Source organism: Poecilia reticulata, linkage group LG2, assembly GCF_000633615.1.
Source record: "Poecilia reticulata strain Guanapo linkage group LG2, Guppy_female_1.0+MT, whole genome shotgun sequence".
In the NCBI taxonomy this organism is placed as follows: Eukaryota; Metazoa; Chordata; class Actinopteri; order Cyprinodontiformes; family Poeciliidae; genus Poecilia; species Poecilia reticulata.
Genome location: NC_024332.1, coordinates 29959361 through 29979060, shown reverse-complemented (window position 1 = coordinate 29979060; position 19700 = coordinate 29959361). Strand labels below are relative to the sequence as shown.

General features: G+C 37.1%; 2 protein-coding genes across 11 annotated transcripts in view; both read right to left on the bottom strand.

The window, feature by feature from the left end:
* Window positions 1–3944, bottom strand: part of LOC103458831 (muscleblind-like protein 2a) — a 24957-nt gene extending 21013 nt beyond the window's left edge. For 6 of the 9 annotated variants that reach the window (XM_008399934.2, XM_008399911.2, XM_008399960.2 and 3 more), the window contains exon 1: window positions 3672–3943. The gene's annotated coding sequence lies outside the window, so the exon portion shown is untranslated. Of the gene's footprint in view, window positions 1–1733; window positions 1831–1950; window positions 2058–3671 lie in introns of those variants that run through there. The other 3 variants (XM_008399951.2, XM_008399917.2, XM_008399925.2) reach the window with 3 other exon arrangements.
* An 8355-nt stretch (window positions 3945–12299) lies between these two features.
* The window catches only part of hs6st3b (heparan sulfate 6-O-sulfotransferase 3b), an 88183-nt gene continuing 80782 nt past the window's right edge, over window positions 12300–19700 (bottom strand). Inside the window, exons 2-3 of one of the 2 annotated variants that reach the window (XM_008399997.2) lie at window positions 16177–16932; window positions 12300–12966 (exon numbers count right to left, since the gene is read on the bottom strand). In XM_008399997.2, the coding sequence (XP_008398219.1) occupies window position 12966; window positions 16177–16932 (757 nt within the window). In that variant the 3' untranslated portion in view covers window positions 12300–12965. Of the gene's footprint in view, window positions 12967–16089; window positions 16933–19700 lie in introns of those variants that run through there. The other variant, XM_008399989.2, reaches the window with a different exon arrangement.

Here is a 19700-nt window from a genome sequence, read left to right as displayed (position 1 = left end):
ATAATAATAATAATAATAATAATAATAATAATAATAATAATAATAATAATAATAATAATAATAATAATAATAATAATAATAATAATAATAATAACAATAATAATAATAATAATAATAATAATAATAATAATAACAATAATAATAATAATAATAATAATAATAACAATAATAATAATAATAATAACAATAATAATAATAATAATAATAATAATAATAATAACAATAATAATAATAATAATAATAATAATAATAATAATAATAACAACAATAATACAAGTTGTACCTAGTGACATTGAACTCAACGTTCCCAAATTATGACTAATCACAGTCAAGTCATTATTTGTTGATGAACAATTTAACAATCATTGTAAAATGATGATTAATAAATTAAGTCATTAAAGGTCTGTCTGCACAAACAACAAAAGACAATTCATGAGACAAGAATCAGAAAATCCTGTTTTTAACACCAAGGTATTCCAAGGTTTAGAAGAGTAACATTTAAACAAAACAAATCTAATTATTCAACACGAGTCCAAAAGTCCTTTCAATGAGACACCAGAAATGGGTTTGGAGGGACCTGAAATTGAGCCACTCCAAATGTACAGCAACATACAATGCATACACGTTTCCCTAATCTTGTATGCATCGAGTCGCCAAGAGTCGCCCAGCCCATCATCAAAGATAAATCATCAAAATACCAGTGGGAATTTGTAAAAATCTATTCAGGAAGTACAGGAAGGATTAGACTGAAGACGTTTCCACTGATTATTCAGAAGGTATTATTTATTTCCTACATGGCATTTTCAGTAAAATGTTAATAACAGATTTATTTACAAACCCATTCTTATTTTACATCTTTACAAAGATGCCTGTCTTTTTTCAGGCATACATCAGAAATCTCTCTCAAAAGATAATTAAATAATGCTGTGAGCAAGATCAAAGAGAAAAAAATMTTACTGATGTTTTGTTGGATTTTTATAATCACTGTGCTAAACATTTCTTTAATTAGAGAGACGCTTTGTGGATGCATAAATTGTAGTAGAGTTTAGCATAATTTGAGTGTATTTTGTAGGTGTTTTCGTTTAGGATGGAACATGTCAAATACAYTTAAACATGGGTTCAGTTCTGTATGGATTCAATGTTTCATMAAATAAAATGTTTATTAACTATTATTCTTACATACTAAAATGATTTAATTCACCTACATGACTACATGATGTTTTTAGGCCACAYTTCCTCATCAAACATTAGCTTGTTGCATGACGCGTACAAAGCCTCAGCTGTTTATCTGCTCGACCGTGTAGCTCAGTAGGGACATAAGGATCAATTAATCAATACCAGTATGTGAATATTTCCGAGCACCAATCTATAGTTGGCGTACACGTGTGCCAAACTTTTGGTTATTGTGCCATTCTACTTCAGCAATACATACTTTTCCTTGTACACTAAAGTTTAAAGGTCAAATGCAGCACTCTTCCAGGTCTGTTAATAATGTTACATGAACATCTGGCCAGAAATCCTGACTCCAAGTACACCACGCCTTATGCAGATAAGAGATAGTAACAAAGAACATAAACACCCGACACTGGAACAGGAAGAGAAACCAGAGTTAAATCTGTACAGTAGATCCACGACGAAAGACGTGGAAAATCATGGTAGTTAACTCATTCATGAACTTAAATCTTTGGTTTCTCCCTCAGAAGAAAAGATCGTGATCAGACTTTAAGACAGACCTCTGATGTTCTTCCTCTTTCTTTTTAGCAACCGTCTGTGAAAAACCAAAGCATACAGCAGCAAATTCCTTTAGGCGCAAGTCAGGAAACGGGTCAAAGAAAGGCTGCCTCCCTCACTCCATGCAGCTCTAAACTGCTTTCTGAAGCTGATAATGAAAGCTAGGAGAACATTTTCAGCTGCCTGGTTGTTACAATCGTGACAGTTAAACACTCTTACCCTCTCCTTCCTGTCCCACCGATTCACAGACTAAAAACTGGATTTTTTTTCCCCCAAACAGTCAAAACAAACTGTCTGCCAGGCTCTGACTAAAACATTTCCAGCCACCCCCTTCCTGTCTGTGTGCTGGGCTCTGGAAAGACCCTCCCAGTTTGAAACCATCCAATAAGAACGTGGCAGCAGATCTGCAGCTGGAAAACTTCCTGCTAACCCACTTATACCTTTAGTGTGACTACTGGAGTCACATTTTTACTCATTGAAAGTACAAAAAAGCACTGGCTTGAATATTTTTAATATTCTAATCTAACATGTTCTTAAAGTTAGTTACTTCACAACGAGGCATGTGTCACAAACTGTATTTTAATTAAAGCCTATCTAAATTACAACTCTATAAAAGGCAARCTTTCATTTCAGATTTATTTTTAGACTACTGTCAAAATCATATGAAACTGTGTTGCTCTCTTATACATGTATTACGTACGTATAAACTTTTGAAAAGGAAACCACATTAATGCCTCAGATTCTTTTGCATCCTAGTCTTGAAACTTCAATTTGTTTCAAAGCATACAGTGAACTTTGACCATGTTTTGGATGATTTTTGTTTTATTCTTAGGCCACAAAGCAGTTCAAACATATAATATGGTTCTACCTAGGATAGAAATATGGCTAATACATTTGTAATTTTTTTTTWAAATGAGCTAAAATTAAATAAATACAACATAGTTTGTAACCTCATTAAATCATCTATTGCTGTCTTTCCAAACTTTTTAAACTCCAGAGGCCCACATTAGCAGTGGCAGTGACTTGTGATCTAATTAATGATTAAGTAAACATTTGCTACTTGTAATCCAATGAAATAGGTGGGTAGTTGTTATTAGTGGTGAGTCAGTAWCTGTGGTTTTTGTTTAARTCACTGGATTTGCAGTTAGAGTAGTGGCTGCMCAATGAAAAAGAGAGACAACTTTTCACTTCTTGATTTTTAATCTGTATAAACAAATKTARTATTTAGAACAGAATATGCCCTTATTTCTCCCTTAGGATGGAAATTCCCAATTTACAGCAGCAAAATTGAAAATCAAATGGAAGCAAGAGGGATATACACTTAAAAAATCACCACAAAAGCAATACTACAGCTATTACTACTTCTACTTCTACTACTACTACTACATCTACTACAAATAATAGTAGTAGTAATAATAAATCCACAGCAGACTAGGATAAAACTGTACAGTAAGGAATGAGAAGTAAATGTAAAGCTAACATCCATAAATATTTAAACGTATACTTCAAAGTTTTTTACTTACATACTTAGTAAAACTGCCTGAACAGCCAACACATTGTATTTGATGCATGTATAACTATTTTAATCTCTTGTATCACATTTACCATAAATAAGCTTTCATAAAACAGTTTGGTTATACATTTTGATTTCTGAATTTGATCTTCACACCCTATAGCGATTTGCGACCACCAGTGGGGCCCCGAACCCAACTTTGGGAACCGATAATCTATCTGACGCTATCTTCTGTAACATCTTGTCATYAGCACAGATTGATGGTTGAAGGAAAGCAGTGATTTACATCCTTTTCCTCACCTAAAAATGATGCTTTTTGTACTTAGCTGTCAACCTATATGCAGCACTGTCACTATAAAACACGATGGAGTACCTTAACTGCCATATTTATTAGCTTGTGTCAGCGCTAATGAGAGGATTTGCTTACCTCATCGTTAGGAAAGGATATCACGCAGCAGCAGCAGCAGCAGCAGCAGCCAGGAGGACACACGGACAAAACGGCGACTGAACTAGCGAAAAACAAGATGTCAAGTGTCCCCGATATATCTGTTCAACGGTCCGTCTAATTCCTGCCCTGCACCAAGAATTAAAGCTTGTCCGACCTAATTTCTTCCCCACTTTGCAGCGCTGCAAAGATTTAAGCAACAAGCTKTTGACAGCTTACTGTACGACCGTCATTTTAATGTAATGACGTAGTTTTCCGGGGTGAGCCGAACAGCAAATAAATAAAATACACCCTTATATTAGTCGTTTTAAGCTTGAAAGAATTAACTAGAGGTTAYACTTAAACATTATATATTTATCTTAGATATTTCTGACGTCATGATACGAGTTAAGCATAGCAATTGTGTAAGGTGGGTGTGTTAGCACCCCCGTTAGCCGCCACAGAGTGGTACAGTCCACACGAATGCCAGCAGGCTAAAAGGGCAAGGTTTTGCTTGTTACCAAGGAAACAGCAGTAAAACCATGTGKTTTTTTTTAGATTAGTTTATGTAAACACTATTACATGCACACATATAAACAACTCATTAAGAAATGTAATATTTGATTTAGAAAACATAAATTACAATTGCACCAAATGATTCACAATTATTTTGTGGCCAAGAGAAGTAAACGTGTTCATATTTTAATATTAACAAATATATGGTTGACTTCTTGATAATTATTTTTGTTAAAAACTTTTCATTTGTGCAGCTGTAGTCAGAAGCTAATAAATCAGCAGCAGAATGCACCACTGCAGCTACAAGCTCAAGGTCAAATAACATGGAAGCTAACCCAGATAGGATCATGCAGGCAGGAGACAGACAAACACAGAGGAGGAGCAATATTTTCTCATAAAATGCAAAAATATCACTCTATTGTGCAGAGGTTTGAATCTCCCAGATTTCTAGACAGCAGATCGAATTTAAACAGCCTCAGAGATTTGTTCAGATCACAGCACAGCAAAGTTATGGAGGGTCTTCTGGTCAGAAAAGACCGCAAGTACTGGGGTCTGTTTGTCAGTCTGTGTGGTACTGCTGATTAATTAGCAACACTGCTTGTCAGCTAGTCTTTTTGAGGTCTCGACATTTTGTCATTTAAAGAACAACTGAATTAATATTAAGATTATATTACACAAAGTACTCTTTTTGCTAAAGACAGTTGGCCATATTGGATTTCAAGTGTTATCATGAAAAAATTTAGGTAAAATCTTATATATACTCCAATCTTTTCTGGATTTTATTAGGTAAAATACTGGTAACAATTGCACTCTACTATGCCATTAAAATGCTTTTGAAGGCTCTAACCCAAGATGTTTGCTGTCTCTATGTCTCTCTTTGCAACAAAATAAAATATTTAATGTTTTTAGGTAAATGCTTACTTGTCAATAGTGACTAGGTGTCTATACTTGGTTAAATTGATTTGAGGAATTTCTTGAAAAAAATATTCTTCTAGCGGGAATTTTAGAGCTGCATGCTATTTACTTTTGCTCTTAATTGAGTAAATGTTCTTGCTCGAGTTACTTAACAGAATGACAAACAAGAACGGTATGAACCACAATGCATCAGACACATCAGCACCTCTGATAAAACTTTTGGTTTGTAAACAAGCTTCATTGTTCTGATGTCTGCTGAGCCTGTTGGAGGTCAAATAAGCACACTGCCAACAGTTTGTTTATTCTAACACTATTCACTATTGTAATTACTGATTTCAAATGTTTTATTTTGTGAAAAACTGAGATTTGTTTCTTCTGCCTGAATTTATTTTGTAATTATGTGATTTAAGTTTAATAGTACTACTCTTATCCGAGTATATTTTTAGCAACTTTACCTATTTTAAAAATTGATTATCTTTTTTTTAATTTATATACATGTGGCATCTTGAATTATTAACTGAGCCTGGTTTAAAAAAAAAAAAAAAAAAAAACTAGAGTTGCGGAACTGTGTTGTTTTTCTCACATAAAAGTTGGCTTCACAGAGTTTACATCACTTGTCACAAACTGAAACAGTCACCACTATTTTCTCCTTCCTTTGCTTTTTTCAGCCCTCTCGAGGCCACAGAGGAGCTTTATCTGATCTGTCACAGTGACAGATCTCAAACTGGAAATGTGGCACTGAGTGCCACAAAGAAAGGTCACCATATTGCTCCCTTTGAGGAAAATGTCACTGTCAAAGTGAATCAGATATAAAAACAAAGAGAAAGCAGCAGCCTATGCTTTCATTCATTTGACCTTATCACTGATTGTTGTTCACGTTTCCCCATTTGGTCTTTTGTTGGTTTTGAGCATAGCTGCACTACCGTGTAGCTCGAATTAAAATATTCTAAAATAAAGCTTTTAATAAGGCATTTTCATGGATCCACTTTTATGTTTTGTTACCCAAATGGTTTGGGTTCCTGTTTGGAACAATATTTACACATTGGTACATCTGTATCTATGTATTTAACCTCCGACATCTGCTATAAAACTTATGTGAAAACAAACACAACAACTCCTTTCAATTAAAAATTAAATGAGCTCATTCGTTTCCTCATCTCTATTAGTTGGCATAAAACGATTTGTTTTCACCAGAGAACAGATTTCTCCCCCACAAAGTGGGTTGCTTTTGAACCATAATAAGTGAAACATTGACCAACATATTTGACGATGGTTCTTGGCAAAATGTAAAATGTTTTCTGGTTTTCTCAGTTGTTGACTGTGTGGTGTCTTTTATGATTTTGTATTTTTGTGTTTTTATGACATAAAGACTGAATGAACTGCCTTGCTGCTGAAATGTGTTTTAAAATAAATTTTTAAATTCTCTAAATGTTATTATCATTTATAGTTGTAGTACTACTGAACTACTTAAATAAATAAGGTCTAATATGTGTGTTTAGTTAATATTTGACTATTATAGAAGAGATTAGAAAAGAAAAGATTTGAAGAAAAGATTAGCAGTACTTACCATATTTGGCCACAAGATGGCAGTCATGTCTTAACTATGATTTCATCGTTTACACGCTACCTTGTAGGTTTTTTTCCGGGCTCTTTGGTGCATTTTTTACATCAGTCTTAACTTTTGCACAACAGCTAGTGCATTTCTCAAAACAATTACAGTCCAAAACCTGATCGCTAATTGGCAAAAGAATATAATTTGCTCAGTCCATTCCTCACTAACAATTCATGTCGATGACAACATTAACAGCAAAGTAGAAATCCTGACATCATGTTTATGAACAAAATGAGCAAATTGGTTGAACATGTTTTTGACATTACACTCTGTATTTTCCAGTGCAACATAATCAGATCTTGGGGAAGGTACCTGAAAATGCTCAGCTCTAGACACAATTTGTACAGCTATTGCACAACTGTTCAACATTTTTGTACGTACTGACTCAAATATTTTAATGATTTTAATGGTTGAGTCAGCGTTCATAAGCACTGGTGATTTTGATGGAAATGACAAAAGCAAATGAGAGTCTCCAAAAGCAGCAGAGAAATATATGGAAACTGTTACTTTGATGTGCACAAATAACTTAAGTTGAACTAAGTTATGATAATTGTACTTGTAGAAATGCATCAAGTCGCCAGAAAAAAAGAAGAAAAAAAAAAAACTTAATATGAGGATTCAGGATTGGAACTTTGCAAAACAAAAGCCTTGGATAAAATTACTGTGGATTAGTAGTGCAATTAGATCTGTAGTCAGTGTAATTTTAACTCTTCTTGCACGATAAAACTTGGATGGACTGGGGTTATTATGGGATTTACATAGTATTAACCAATGATTAAAATAAATCCACCGATTCTGAGAGAAACAATGTGGAGTTCAGGTAAATTTGGAATAAACTAATTCATTTTCTTTTTTGGATTTTTTTAAAGATATATTTTCATAACTCACTAACAGCACAGCAAAATGTGGAAGTTTGTCACATAAGCTAATATAATTTCTCTATCTAAAATCAAATCTTTATCTTTGTGAATGTCATAAAATGCAAGAAAAACAATATCAATATGAACATCTTAGCAACATAGTTTTTAAGTGCTTATGTACTTCCTACGGTTAATCCTTGACTGTAACTGTCACTGACACAGTGATGCCATCTGGACGAAAAAAAAAAAAAACGTTGCCGCAGTCACCAGCAGAAAGGCTGAGCTGGCAGTTCTAACCATATAACCTGAAGGAAAGCAGAAAGCTGGGCATGTTGGAGACTAACCTGGAATACATACTGTGTTTCAGAACATATTAAGCCAACTCAGCAAAGGGAGAGGGGCTAACTATGTATGTTGAGGCATGTGAAGGAGCTTCTGTGTCTTCAGCATTGGAAAAGCAGAATTTATTCATACAAGAACACACTGTAGATCTCTGTCAAGAGGATTTTACTCTGTGTTTTGATTTAGATTACTGAGAAAGAATCTCTAGAAGGCAATATTTCCTGTCAAATATTATGTTGGAGAAATTCAAATGAGACAGAGAGATCACCTTGTACCGTCTTGACACTGACTAATAAAACTAATCATGTCATTTTGACACTTTACAATTGCAACTGTCACTGTATTTTATCAGGATTTTATATGACAGACCTTCATGGTGTAAGGAAGATGATTTGGAAAAATCTGAAAAGTGTGGTGTGTGTTTGTCCTGACTCTTCTGGATTCAACTTCTGCCACAGTTACCGCTGTCATCATGTGTCTCTATCGCCAGCTTTCAAGTCTTGATAATATTGATATTAGTTTTCTGACACACATAGCAGTTTGTATGGATACCAAAAGTTTAAATTTGGTCTCATCTGTTATTTATGGGAATCAAAGTAAAGGCTGCTTGATACATTTGCTTTCCATATTTTTACATGCAAAACCCTTTTGCAAGCCGTCTGTTGTTTTTCTTCTACTTCGCAATTATGCATTACTTTCTGATACTTCATCTATCACATAAAATACAAGTCAAACACCACAAAGTWTGTGGTTGTGGTGTGACAAAATATGGCCAAGTTTAAGAACTTTCAATGTCAAACACTTCATAATAACACGGCTGTTTAGCGCCGGCTGCTCTTCCGTAGAGACCCAAAACGACGTTTTTCTGACAGGACACAAAAGGCAGAATAAATTCACAAAAATGCTTTCATATTTCTTTTCATCGCAAGGCTTTATTATGTACAGATAAAACAGAGAGAAATCTCTCTTGAGATGTAACCAATTACAGTCAGACAAAGCCATTCCTCAGCAGCAGTTAAAATCCTTTAAATTAAACAGATAAATCAGACCATCAGGGAGATTCGCTTTCACGGAGTGGCAGTACGACTTCCTTAAACCCTCCCTACAGAGTCTCACGGGTCTCACATCTGCTTGTCTTTTATGGCTTTATTTACATCATTTTGTGACTTACATCTCTCTTATTGAAAGAAATCATTCAAGGTATAATTTGTAAAAGCCACAGAAGTGACATACACCAAATTCAACATCATGCTGTGGTTTTATGATGGCAAGAGAAAAAAAAAGATCTTGTATAAATAACACCAAATGTTCATTAACTGATTAAGTGTTTTCATTTTTAGGTTTTGTTTCCCATGAACACACTTATATACACATATGCACGGTGTGTTGGAGCATCAGGGATCCATTGGCAAAAATGGATTCCTCGCTTATCAGCCATCAGTTTCCTGCAAGCAAAAAATAATCACAGACTAATAAAATGTCATCCTGACTGGCTGCTTGAGGAGGATGTCCTTGAGGCTTTATGCCAGAGAGCCTGCATGCCATTTTGGCAGAAAGTAAGCCAAGAGCCCCACAAACTGCCTGACACAAACAAAAACAGAACTACAGTTCTGTGTAAGGATTTTGAGCAGTTTCTTTACACACTTAATTTACTTAAAGGAAGCAGATTTTCTTTACATTTACCAAAGCAGTCTGGAGCAATAGCTGTCCGGACTTCTTGATAATCGTTTAAAGTTTCCATTAGACGATGGCAGCTTTTTTTTTTTTTTTTTTTTTTTCATATCTACTCCAGTTTTTGTTTAAACCTTTTGGAGATAAATGCAGGTTTTGGTTTTTATTATGTTTTGTTCTGTTGTCCTGTGACTTCCCTATGAAACTTTCTACAAGTGAAGACAATGAAAACGACTGCCAACATGCAGACGTTTGGTTATCAGAGCAAGTCCAGACTGCAAGATGCCAAAATACACGTTTTCAAAAATATCATATGTGGACCTACAGAAGACTCTCGCTTCATGTTTCTATGAAAGTGGATACGTGTAAAATCAAAATGAGACTGTATCAATTTACTTTTGTTGGATGTAAAGTGAGGAAACAATAAAACACGAAGACGAGGCGGAGAATATAGACAAAGACCCAAACTTGAAACAGCTGAAAGAAAGGAGTGTGTCAAACCTTTCTCTGATGTCGACATCAGAGAAACGTAAGTTACACCTTACTGTAACTTTTCCTCAGTAAGGTGAGTCCCACATATATTGACCCCAACAAGCTTATTTTATCAGATTAAGACTGTCTGTAAACTCCAGAACAATACAACACATTTCGAGGGGAAATTCAAAAGTGGTAGATCATCAGTCTTCACAAATGTTTTAACTGGCAGAACATGTGATTTTGACTCATCCCATCTCCTGTTAGTCCTGCATCGTCATACTTTTCTATAGAACCATGTGACCAAATCAGACATGCTCCAGAAATGTTAACTTTTGTCCACTTTATTTTCCAACATTATTGCACTTGGACATGTAGACGACTTCATCCTCACTCAGGCAATGGGATGTTCCCCTGCAGATCCTGCACAGTGAAGCTTTGAAGTAATAATTTTGCCAAAAAAGAAAATGTTCTATAAAAAAGTGAGGCGAAGTTCTTAGCATTTTCTGTGAAAACTTTTTATAAATACTAAATTAATAGTTTAGAGAATAAACTGCTTTGACTGTGTTTTTTTTTTTGTAGAGATAAATTGTTTTCCTATTTTATCAAAGACCGGGGTGGGGGGAAGTCTGTATCCTGCTAACTGAGTTACACTGATAGAAATATTTAAAGTCTATCTCAAAAGAATAATGCCTCCGAGTTTCAGAGGAAAGCCTTTTAAAGTGTTGTTGTTTTGGGAGATCGTGGGAAAGCATTCTAAAATATACAATAGTTACCTCTTGAAGGGATGTTCCTGAAGTATTCTTCTGCTGCCACATTAAAAATGGCATGAATTCTTCATGCACAGAACTGTCCTATAATGTTGTGAGCTACACTTGAAACACTTGAGTGAGTATCCAGAATGTGCAACACACTTCCTCCTCTTTTTACCCACTGCTGATGTAAGTGCTTCCATACCAGCAGGCGCATATACATGTACGCCTTTCCCATTAGCTGACAAAATATTCATTCAACACATGCTCTGCAACGACTCGATGAATCATTCAGACAAGATGGAGCGAGATTAAGCAAAACGGTGCAACATGAGGTATTTCATGAGAAAGTGCAATCAGGAAGAAAAGAAAAAAAAACATGACAAATTGCATTAACATAACAGCAGCAGATATCTGAGCTGACATTTAGCATACATTTAATTTGATATGCATGCGCTGTGAGTGAGCATGAGATAAGACACATAAAAGCACAAAGGCCACTAAAGCCTTTTAAAGCAGATAAAAACGAGCTTTGAGGGGCCGGAAACTATCAGGCACAGAGAAGCGACAGAAAGGTTTTATTTTCTTCAACCATCTTCTCTCAGGCTTTGTCTTTGAGTTCTGGCTCTCCGCTGCCATCAGAGCCGGTGCCGGTGCCCACAGCACAGACGCCGTCAGCTCTACAAATATGTAAGAAGCAGCCAGTGTGACAGGGGAGGGGCATGGCAACTGAATACTGATTATCTCATTCCCAGTCAGGCCGCATACCACCAACATTTACCCAACTCATCACATTCATTGTTTATCAAATACCTATCAACTCTGCCAAAAAGAACCAGCTTACCACTCTTGTACCATTTAATTGTTTTTGTTTCGTGTTTTTTTTTCCCCACAACAAATACAACGCTTGACAAAAGTTACAGGTAGAGAATAGGTCCGTGCATTTCTCGGCAAGTGGATGTTCTCGCCAAAAGTGTTTATATTATTTGCATTTTGAAATCCAAAATACAACAAAATGAAGCACATTTGTATTATTTAGTGAAATAAAATAAATACATGTATAATCGGCAGATTTTTTTGCTCCATTTTTCTGGCCATCAATGAATGTACACTGTGTGGAGGTTTCTTCTGTATCCCTCAAAAGTAGTCCCAATTTCTTATTAACCACAAAATAAACAGATGGATCGGAAGAAAAAAACCTTATCTAAAATGTTGATAAGTTGGGATGAGGATAAGTACTTAAAAAAAAAATTCAGTTTTACTCAATTGTGAGCCCAAGGTTGAAAACACCCCTACCATTTTTACTAGGGGTGTATTTTTGTTTGTTTTGTTTTGTTTATGTGCCTGAATGATTCAATAAGAATCATTCCTGCATTCGTAGTGAACATCAAATTACAAAAGCATGCATGGACCAGACAGAAGATATTCTGTTAGTGAGATACTACACACTGCGCATTAGAAAACTGTTTGAAAACAAGAACGAAAACAAGAAAAAAAAAAAAAAAAAAAAAAAAAACTGGCATACACATTTTTTGAATAATTTGGTTTAGTTGGGTGCATGCAAACAATGTTGTCTTTAAAAAACATCAGACTCAAAACAGTACATCTTTTGTCCGAGTTGTTTAGGTTGCCTTTTCTGCAAGTAGATGAAAATGGGCAATATTTTGAGTGACAGAACTAGAATCAGATCCATGAAAGAGCCTTTTCATGCCTCTCACTAAAGTCACATCAAAAACAGAATAAGAAATAAATATCAGAAGGATGTCCATTTTGGAGTTAGGATTTCCAAATTCAAAAAAATCCAGCACCAAAATACTGGTGGTCAGAAAGTTATTCAAGAAAGACATGTTGATTTCAGTGACTTAGCCGAGATTTTTATTAAATCAGCCTGAGCTTATTTAAGTGTAAAAATTCATATTCTGAAACTCTCTGCAGTTCTAAATATGCTGTGTTTCTGTGACATGTAACCATCTGTTCTTTAATTAAAGGGCCCAGTGTGGTCAAACAGTCGAAGTGCGGTCACGTGGTTGACATCTGTGAAGGTGGGACATCCGTTTTCGCAGAGACCCTTCAAGATCCACAAGATCCACTGAAATGAGCTCCTGTGAAACCCCTCCCGCTGCATGAGCTATGCGTCCTGGTGTTTTGTCATAAGTCTGGTTAAAAACAGGAAAGTAAACACAAGCCGAGGAAATAATCATTGATGAGTTAAAACATTTTATTTTATTGTCCATATTGTAAAAAGCTAAAGAAGAACAGAAGGCATCGCTGGGATGTTCGCCGGCTGTAGTGGACCAGAAGAACTGAGCAGGCGGAGTTTAGTGTTTTGGTCACTAAACTCTGCCTGGAGTATGTTTCAGTACATACTTCTTCCTCACGGTCTCTGACAATTGCTCCTCTCAACTATCCATCCTGCTCTCTGACTGAAAAACCTACTTTATGATGGTGAGTATTTGGAACATTTTTTTGCATAAACAAACACAACCATAAAATTCTGACCAATCACACAATAGTTATGGGGTGAAAGGTTCGTCAGGGCGCCTGTGACAAATCATGGACGACATGAGACTGAGGACAAAATGACGCGGCCTGACCATGCGCGGCCTTTAAGACTTTCAGATAAAATAGGATTACTGTTATCAATCTTCTAATCGGGATTTTTATTTGCAGCCAAAATGATTAGTCATATAAGAATAGCCATTTGCTCATTCTTGATCGATGAGCACCTCGTCTAGACTGATGCCTAGTTAAAATAAAAGTCATGGATTTTCTCAAAAACTCAGTAGCTTTTACTTTATGGTTCAATATATTTTGTATCCAGAAAAAACATAACCAAAGCTACACAGGTGCAAAATAGCAAAGGATTGAATGACCAACAAGCAGCACTACATATTATCTGTATTACATTAGCAATGTGATGGTATCCCACTGAACTAGCTCACCAATCATAATCTTCCTCCTTAAAATGTGCGTGCGCAGCAGTTTGCTGAAGGTTTAGGCTTATGCTAGCATGTTTACTCTGCTTTGATATGACTCATAAAATTTCAATGCAGATTCTATTAATCATGAGGCAAAAAAAAGGACAAAAGGACTGAAAAAGTTATATATTTTTCACTAACTGTCACTTTCCTTTGAGGGTCATGAAATTAAAAGAATAGTTCTCCAAGGCTTTTTTTTTTTCTGCACCGACAGCTGAGCACACATGTAGGTCAGGACCAGAGAAACAGGAAGCTGCAGTGGCACGTATATTCTGTCATTCACTCTGAAAGTCATTGTGGGGGGCAAAACCAACCTATATTAGTAGGGAAAACTCGAATTYGTTTACATCAACAAAACAATGTGGATGGCATATATTAAAGCTTCGCAAGCCGTGCACATAAAAAGGAAAGCATAAATAAAAAAAATAAAAAAAAGTTATGTAAATTGCTGCTGGAGGGCTCGCTTAAAGCTGACAAAATCATAGGCAGTATTTACCAGCAGAGTTCWGTCACATGCTTTGATAAATGTCAATTGAAAATGCCCTGATTGTGACATCTCTGATTTGTGTCATTTGTATTGTTGAAACTATTCCCATTTCCTTGAGTGTTCTACATTATAACGAGCACTATTAATTTTTTTTTTATTATTACTTGTGAAGCGGTTCAAAGAGAAAGCCACACACAGACCCAACATGAGCTGCAATTTTCCTCACCTCTTTCTACCAGCTTATTTCAACTGTTGGTCGACTCACCAGTTGTTTGGACAAATCTGGGCAGCAAAGATCAGATTCAAGAAATGCTCTGCTTTGTTGATAAATTCACATATTCCACTTTGTGTTTGTAACRCATTAAAATGCTCAAGGCTGCCCTCTCCATCTATTTATGATGTCTGGAACTCTTAGTCAAAAATACAAAAAGCCACAGGAGTGAAAACAGTCTGAACACCAATAACGACTTCAAACACATTCAAAACCTTTTTGTGGATATTAAAATCAATGCAGTCAGGATTTTCTGTWTGTTTACTCTATCGTTTTGCAAAGTAAAACTAAGGCAGTAGTTAAATGAGACAATTTATGAACAGCTTTTATAAATTTAAGACACTAAAGGCTCTCAGAGACGAAAAGACTGCATTTTTTAAAAAAAAGAAACAAAGCTCTTATATCAAACAAAACAGATAAATGCATAAGACAGAACAATGGTGAAGAACAAAGAGACTCTTAAGATGTACAAGAGAGTCTGTTGCAGCTCTCTGTTAGATCAGTGGTCCCCAACCTTTTTTTAATTACCGCGGACCGGTCAAGACTTTTAAAATTTTGCTGCGGCCCGAGGGTGGGGAGGTGGAGGGCTTCTGCATGWTGGTGTTCCCGCTAAATCCTGAATTATAACCAATTTGAGTAGTCTTGACCTTTTTTTCGCAGCYTGTTGGTTTTTCCCTGACTGGGAACGAGAATACAACCTGCTGAATGTGAAGTAGCCAATCAGAAAGCACGGTGACGTAAGAACAGAGGGGAATCCCAAACAGCTGACATATTACGCAACTGAGAGTCCGGTAGATATCGGACATGATATGTGGAAATGTTTATTATTATATGTAAAGGTCATTATTATGTTTATTCAGTTAAAAATGTTAACTATGAAAAAACACATTCACCTCCAAATCATAGTGCAGCAAATAGAGCGGCTGCTCCGTCGCCTTTTATCCACCGCCTTTTCTTTTTGTTACGTCTTTTATCTCTTAGAATGACTCYGCATCCTGATATTCCTTCTACATCGTCATCCGTGTTTGGTTATTCTAAATTCCCGTATGCTATGTTGGGGGTTTTACTGGATTATCCTCTGGAATCGGAATGTTCGTGACTGGAATCGGTTCGTGTTGCTCCTGCCTTGGACACACGAACCGATCGAACCTGTTGTACTTTTATCAGCTCTGTGGTCACAGAGGTTTGGAGAATCGGCTGACAATTCTTAAATCTTGCCGTCTAAACCAGACTTAAGACTCACAAGCTCTACTCCTCTCCTCTCGACCAAACGCTCTCTGACTAACTCTGGTAACGTTTACATATCCCTTCAAAATAAGATACAGATGCGCCACAAAAACGAACATTTTACTTTCGTGAAAATTTTAACTCACGATAATGACTAACGGGAGCCATGAGCTTACACCTGATCTGTTTCTTACTCATTTTGCTGCTTGTGGGCTCAGTGTTGGCGCGCAAGTAACCGAGAAAATCCGATTAAAGGATTTTCAAAATAAAAGATCCTCCAGACTCAATACATAAAACAGAAATATTTAATTATTTCTTGCACGGCCTGGTACCAATTGGTCCACGGACCGGTACCGGTCCACGGACCGGGGGTTGGGGACCACTGTGTTAGATGACGCCTCACCAACGTGCCACTTGGCTTGTATAGTCCTCAGTGGTGGTGGGCAGGTCGTTTTCAGTTTCCTTCTCAAATACGCCTCCGTCTCCCTTCCCGCTTCCTTTGTGTTTGGACGGCCATGGTCTGCCCTGGTCCCTTTGCTCCCTCAACCAGCGTCTCTCCTCGCGCCTCTTCAATCGCACCTCTTGGTGCTCCCTCTGCCGGGTGTACTGGAACCGCTGGAGGAACAGGTCCTTTGCGTACTCGTACAGCTGAACATCCAGGAAGTTGAGCTCCTCGATGCGCCTGCGCACGGCCTCGCTCAGGTCCACGTTGGCCGCCCGCGTGCTGTTGATCTGCGTGAAGGCGGAGATGAAGCGCAGGCTGAACGTCCGCTCAAACAGGTACTGCGTCTTGCGCTGGAACTCAGTCAGACCGTAGAAAGCCATGTTCTTCAGGTTGCTCATGGCGCTGCTCAAAAGGATGTGGTTGCGCTGGCTCTCGTTCATCGAGGACATGTTGTAGCAGCCCACCAGGCTCAGGTCAGCCAGCATGCGGACTTGGCGGTTGTTGGCCAGGTTTGACTGACAGTTCATGAACTCTTTCAGGGTGACTCCGGACCAGTCGTCACCGCTATAGCAGGTGGGCAGCTCGTCTTGGGTGGGTGAGCGTCCATCGCACATATGGAGAGCCGTCTTCCACGTGGCTCCTCTCTGGACATGTTTCCACTCGCTCAGGTAGCGGGAGACTGGGTCTCGCAGCATGGTGATGTAGTARAAGTTCCTGCAGCCAAAACAAACACAGTTAGAGGGCTGTGAGTGCATCACCATCACAGAGAGCTGCCCTGCATTGTGCTGACAGATGGTGAGTTTTGTCTCTGTATGAAACTTCAAGGTTGAATGCTAATTGGAAAACTCAAACTCTCACTAATTAGATGATTATAGCTGGAGTCTACATGTTGCCCTTGGAAATTGACCCGAGCATTGAATTCACAAAAAGTGAGCAAGAACTGTTTTCATTCCACACATTGCTCCAACCTGCCAACACAGGAAATAATTGCATATCAAGGCATAGTTGTAATTCACAACCATAGAGGAAAGTGAGAAAAAGTGCCCCAACTATTTCCAAAACATCGTTAAAATTTAATGAGGTCTGAGCTTTTGTGCCACAAATCCATAACACGCTTAGCTGAGAGACAGTAGCAAAGTCACAGTAAAAGTGACTTGTCTATTTACAAAGGTAAACTATGAAATGTGGCCAACAGTCAAGTTTAAAGTCATTAAGATAATAGAACCTGGAAATAAGTTTTTAATAGCTAAAGATTTAATATTTCAATCCTCATCTAAAACGTTCCTTCAGTTCAGACTGTTTACTGTCCCGGGCTTTCAGGTGACCACAATGACTCACATGATGGCTTGCGAGTAGGTAAACAACTCACAGGTCACAACAAATCTAAAGACCGATGGCCCCGTCAGCTTACATGTACTCGACCTCAAAGCCTCTCAAGGTGTCAGAGACTCCACAAGAGCTTAAAGCGCTCAACTCCCCATCAGGAAGAACACTGTAAGCTTTTCAAAGACGAGGTCAGATGTCACAAAATCTGGGTGGAAAAACTGTCATCTGCTCAGCCACTTCAGTTTCCCTGAAGACAATAATTCCAAATCAAAATTGTCTAAAAAAATATTGTCAATAGGAAATTTAAAAAATGAAGTTTTGTGATGTTTTTTATATTATTTCTCGGATTCATATTGCACATTAAGTATGTGCACACATTTGGAAGTATCCAGAAAGAAGATGTTTCCAGGAGTTTCTACATGCAACAAAAGTATAAAGTACCATGTGGAAGCACATGGTACTTCTACATGGTACTCAGAGATAAGACACACTTTCAAAATAACTTCTAGATATACCTTCTTCTGACAACCAGTTTAAATGAAACGTTGTCAGCAACTCAAAATAATACAATTTACAATAGTCTACTTACTGCTGTACTTGCCAAATGGGGGAGAAAAGTAATTTAAGTGATGAAACTAAAACCTGTATATTTTCCCTTTCTGTCCTCCAACTGCCAGCTGTACTGTGATTCTAACATTTGCATGTACACAAATATGAAACAAATAAGAGTTTCAGTTTCTGTTGTTTTTTTTCTATTAGAGCTTCACCACGCTTTACTGAATGAAAAAGTTAAAAAATTCATTTAGGTATTATTTTAATTCTAGTCAAGTAGCATGCATTAAGATGCTGCAGCCAGTTTAAGTCGGTCTTGTTTTAATATGTAACACTGTAGAGTGAGTACTTGCATACAAATATACTGCACTGCCAGCTCTGTTGCTACTATAAATAGTTAATGGCAGGAATACTAATAAACTACAGTTGTCAAAATAAAAAACTGAATAGTCACTATGGGTAATTGACATTAGCCAAAAAATGCTAAGCATAGCACCTTTAATTTCTGTAAAAAGAACTAGCAGTGATTTTATAAGAATGTTGGCTTATGAAAAAGAAAATGTTTCTTGCTACTATTTATTATTTGCCAAGTGTGTTTTCTGTTTGACTACCTCAACGTGACCGAACAAATGTTTGCTTTATTTTCTTTGTGGTTTATTCTACATTTGTGCCTGCAATGTTTTCCTTTTCTCTGGAATGTTGTTTTATTGGATATTGTAGGCTTGAAGGTGACAAATTATGGAGTTTTTTTTTTGTTGATCTATATAAACTCTTTTATCTGAGGAAGAGCACGGTTCAATTTGTTTTCCACACCAGAAGTGCAAAAGAACAAAAATTTTATTCAAAATATGTAAAAATCATTTTTGGTGCTCCAGGATGACATCTTACACCATCAGCGTCTCTCACACAGAAACCGTGAAGTCCACTGGAGGTATATTCTGTCAGAAAACAAAGGCTGGACAGGTGAAGGCCACATGAAGTCCTCTCAAGATGACGTCTTGTGTGTGTGTGTGTGTGTGTGTGTGTGTGTGTGTCCGGTTAATGTTTAATGACGAAGCCCTGGAGAGCAGTGCAAGTTGCTGAAGTGCAGGCCTATGCTGAGATTTCACTCTGACTCTAAAGTTAGAGCACCATCAAAGCTCTTGATGCGGGAAACTTCAACGTAGTCACACCCAAGGGTAAAAATTTAGGAAATCTAGGTCTGCTTCGTTTCTTCTTGAGGTTGAGATTCGTACCAGCGCCACATTCAAGCATGTTTTTGTTTCTGATGTGTTTATCAGCTGGTTCAGATAGTCCCAGATATTCAAAATTTTCAAAGCAAGTTATTTCAAGGAACCAAACATCACAAATAAGAGCTTGGTCGACGCGGTATGAAACAGTTCAGTGTTGTCTTGAGCAGAAGATTAAAAAAACATTGTAGGCTTGTCTTGATGCTTCCAAAGGAGTGGCACTACTGAAAACGTTCTCCCGTATGAATCAAACAAGAAGCCAAGGTCTCACCCCTTGTAGGAGCAGCAGCACCCTGGTACTTTTCTCCTGCAGTTGGTTTGCTGTGCATGAATCCTTGTTAAGCTGGGGACGTAAGCTATGCGTATCTGAGAGCA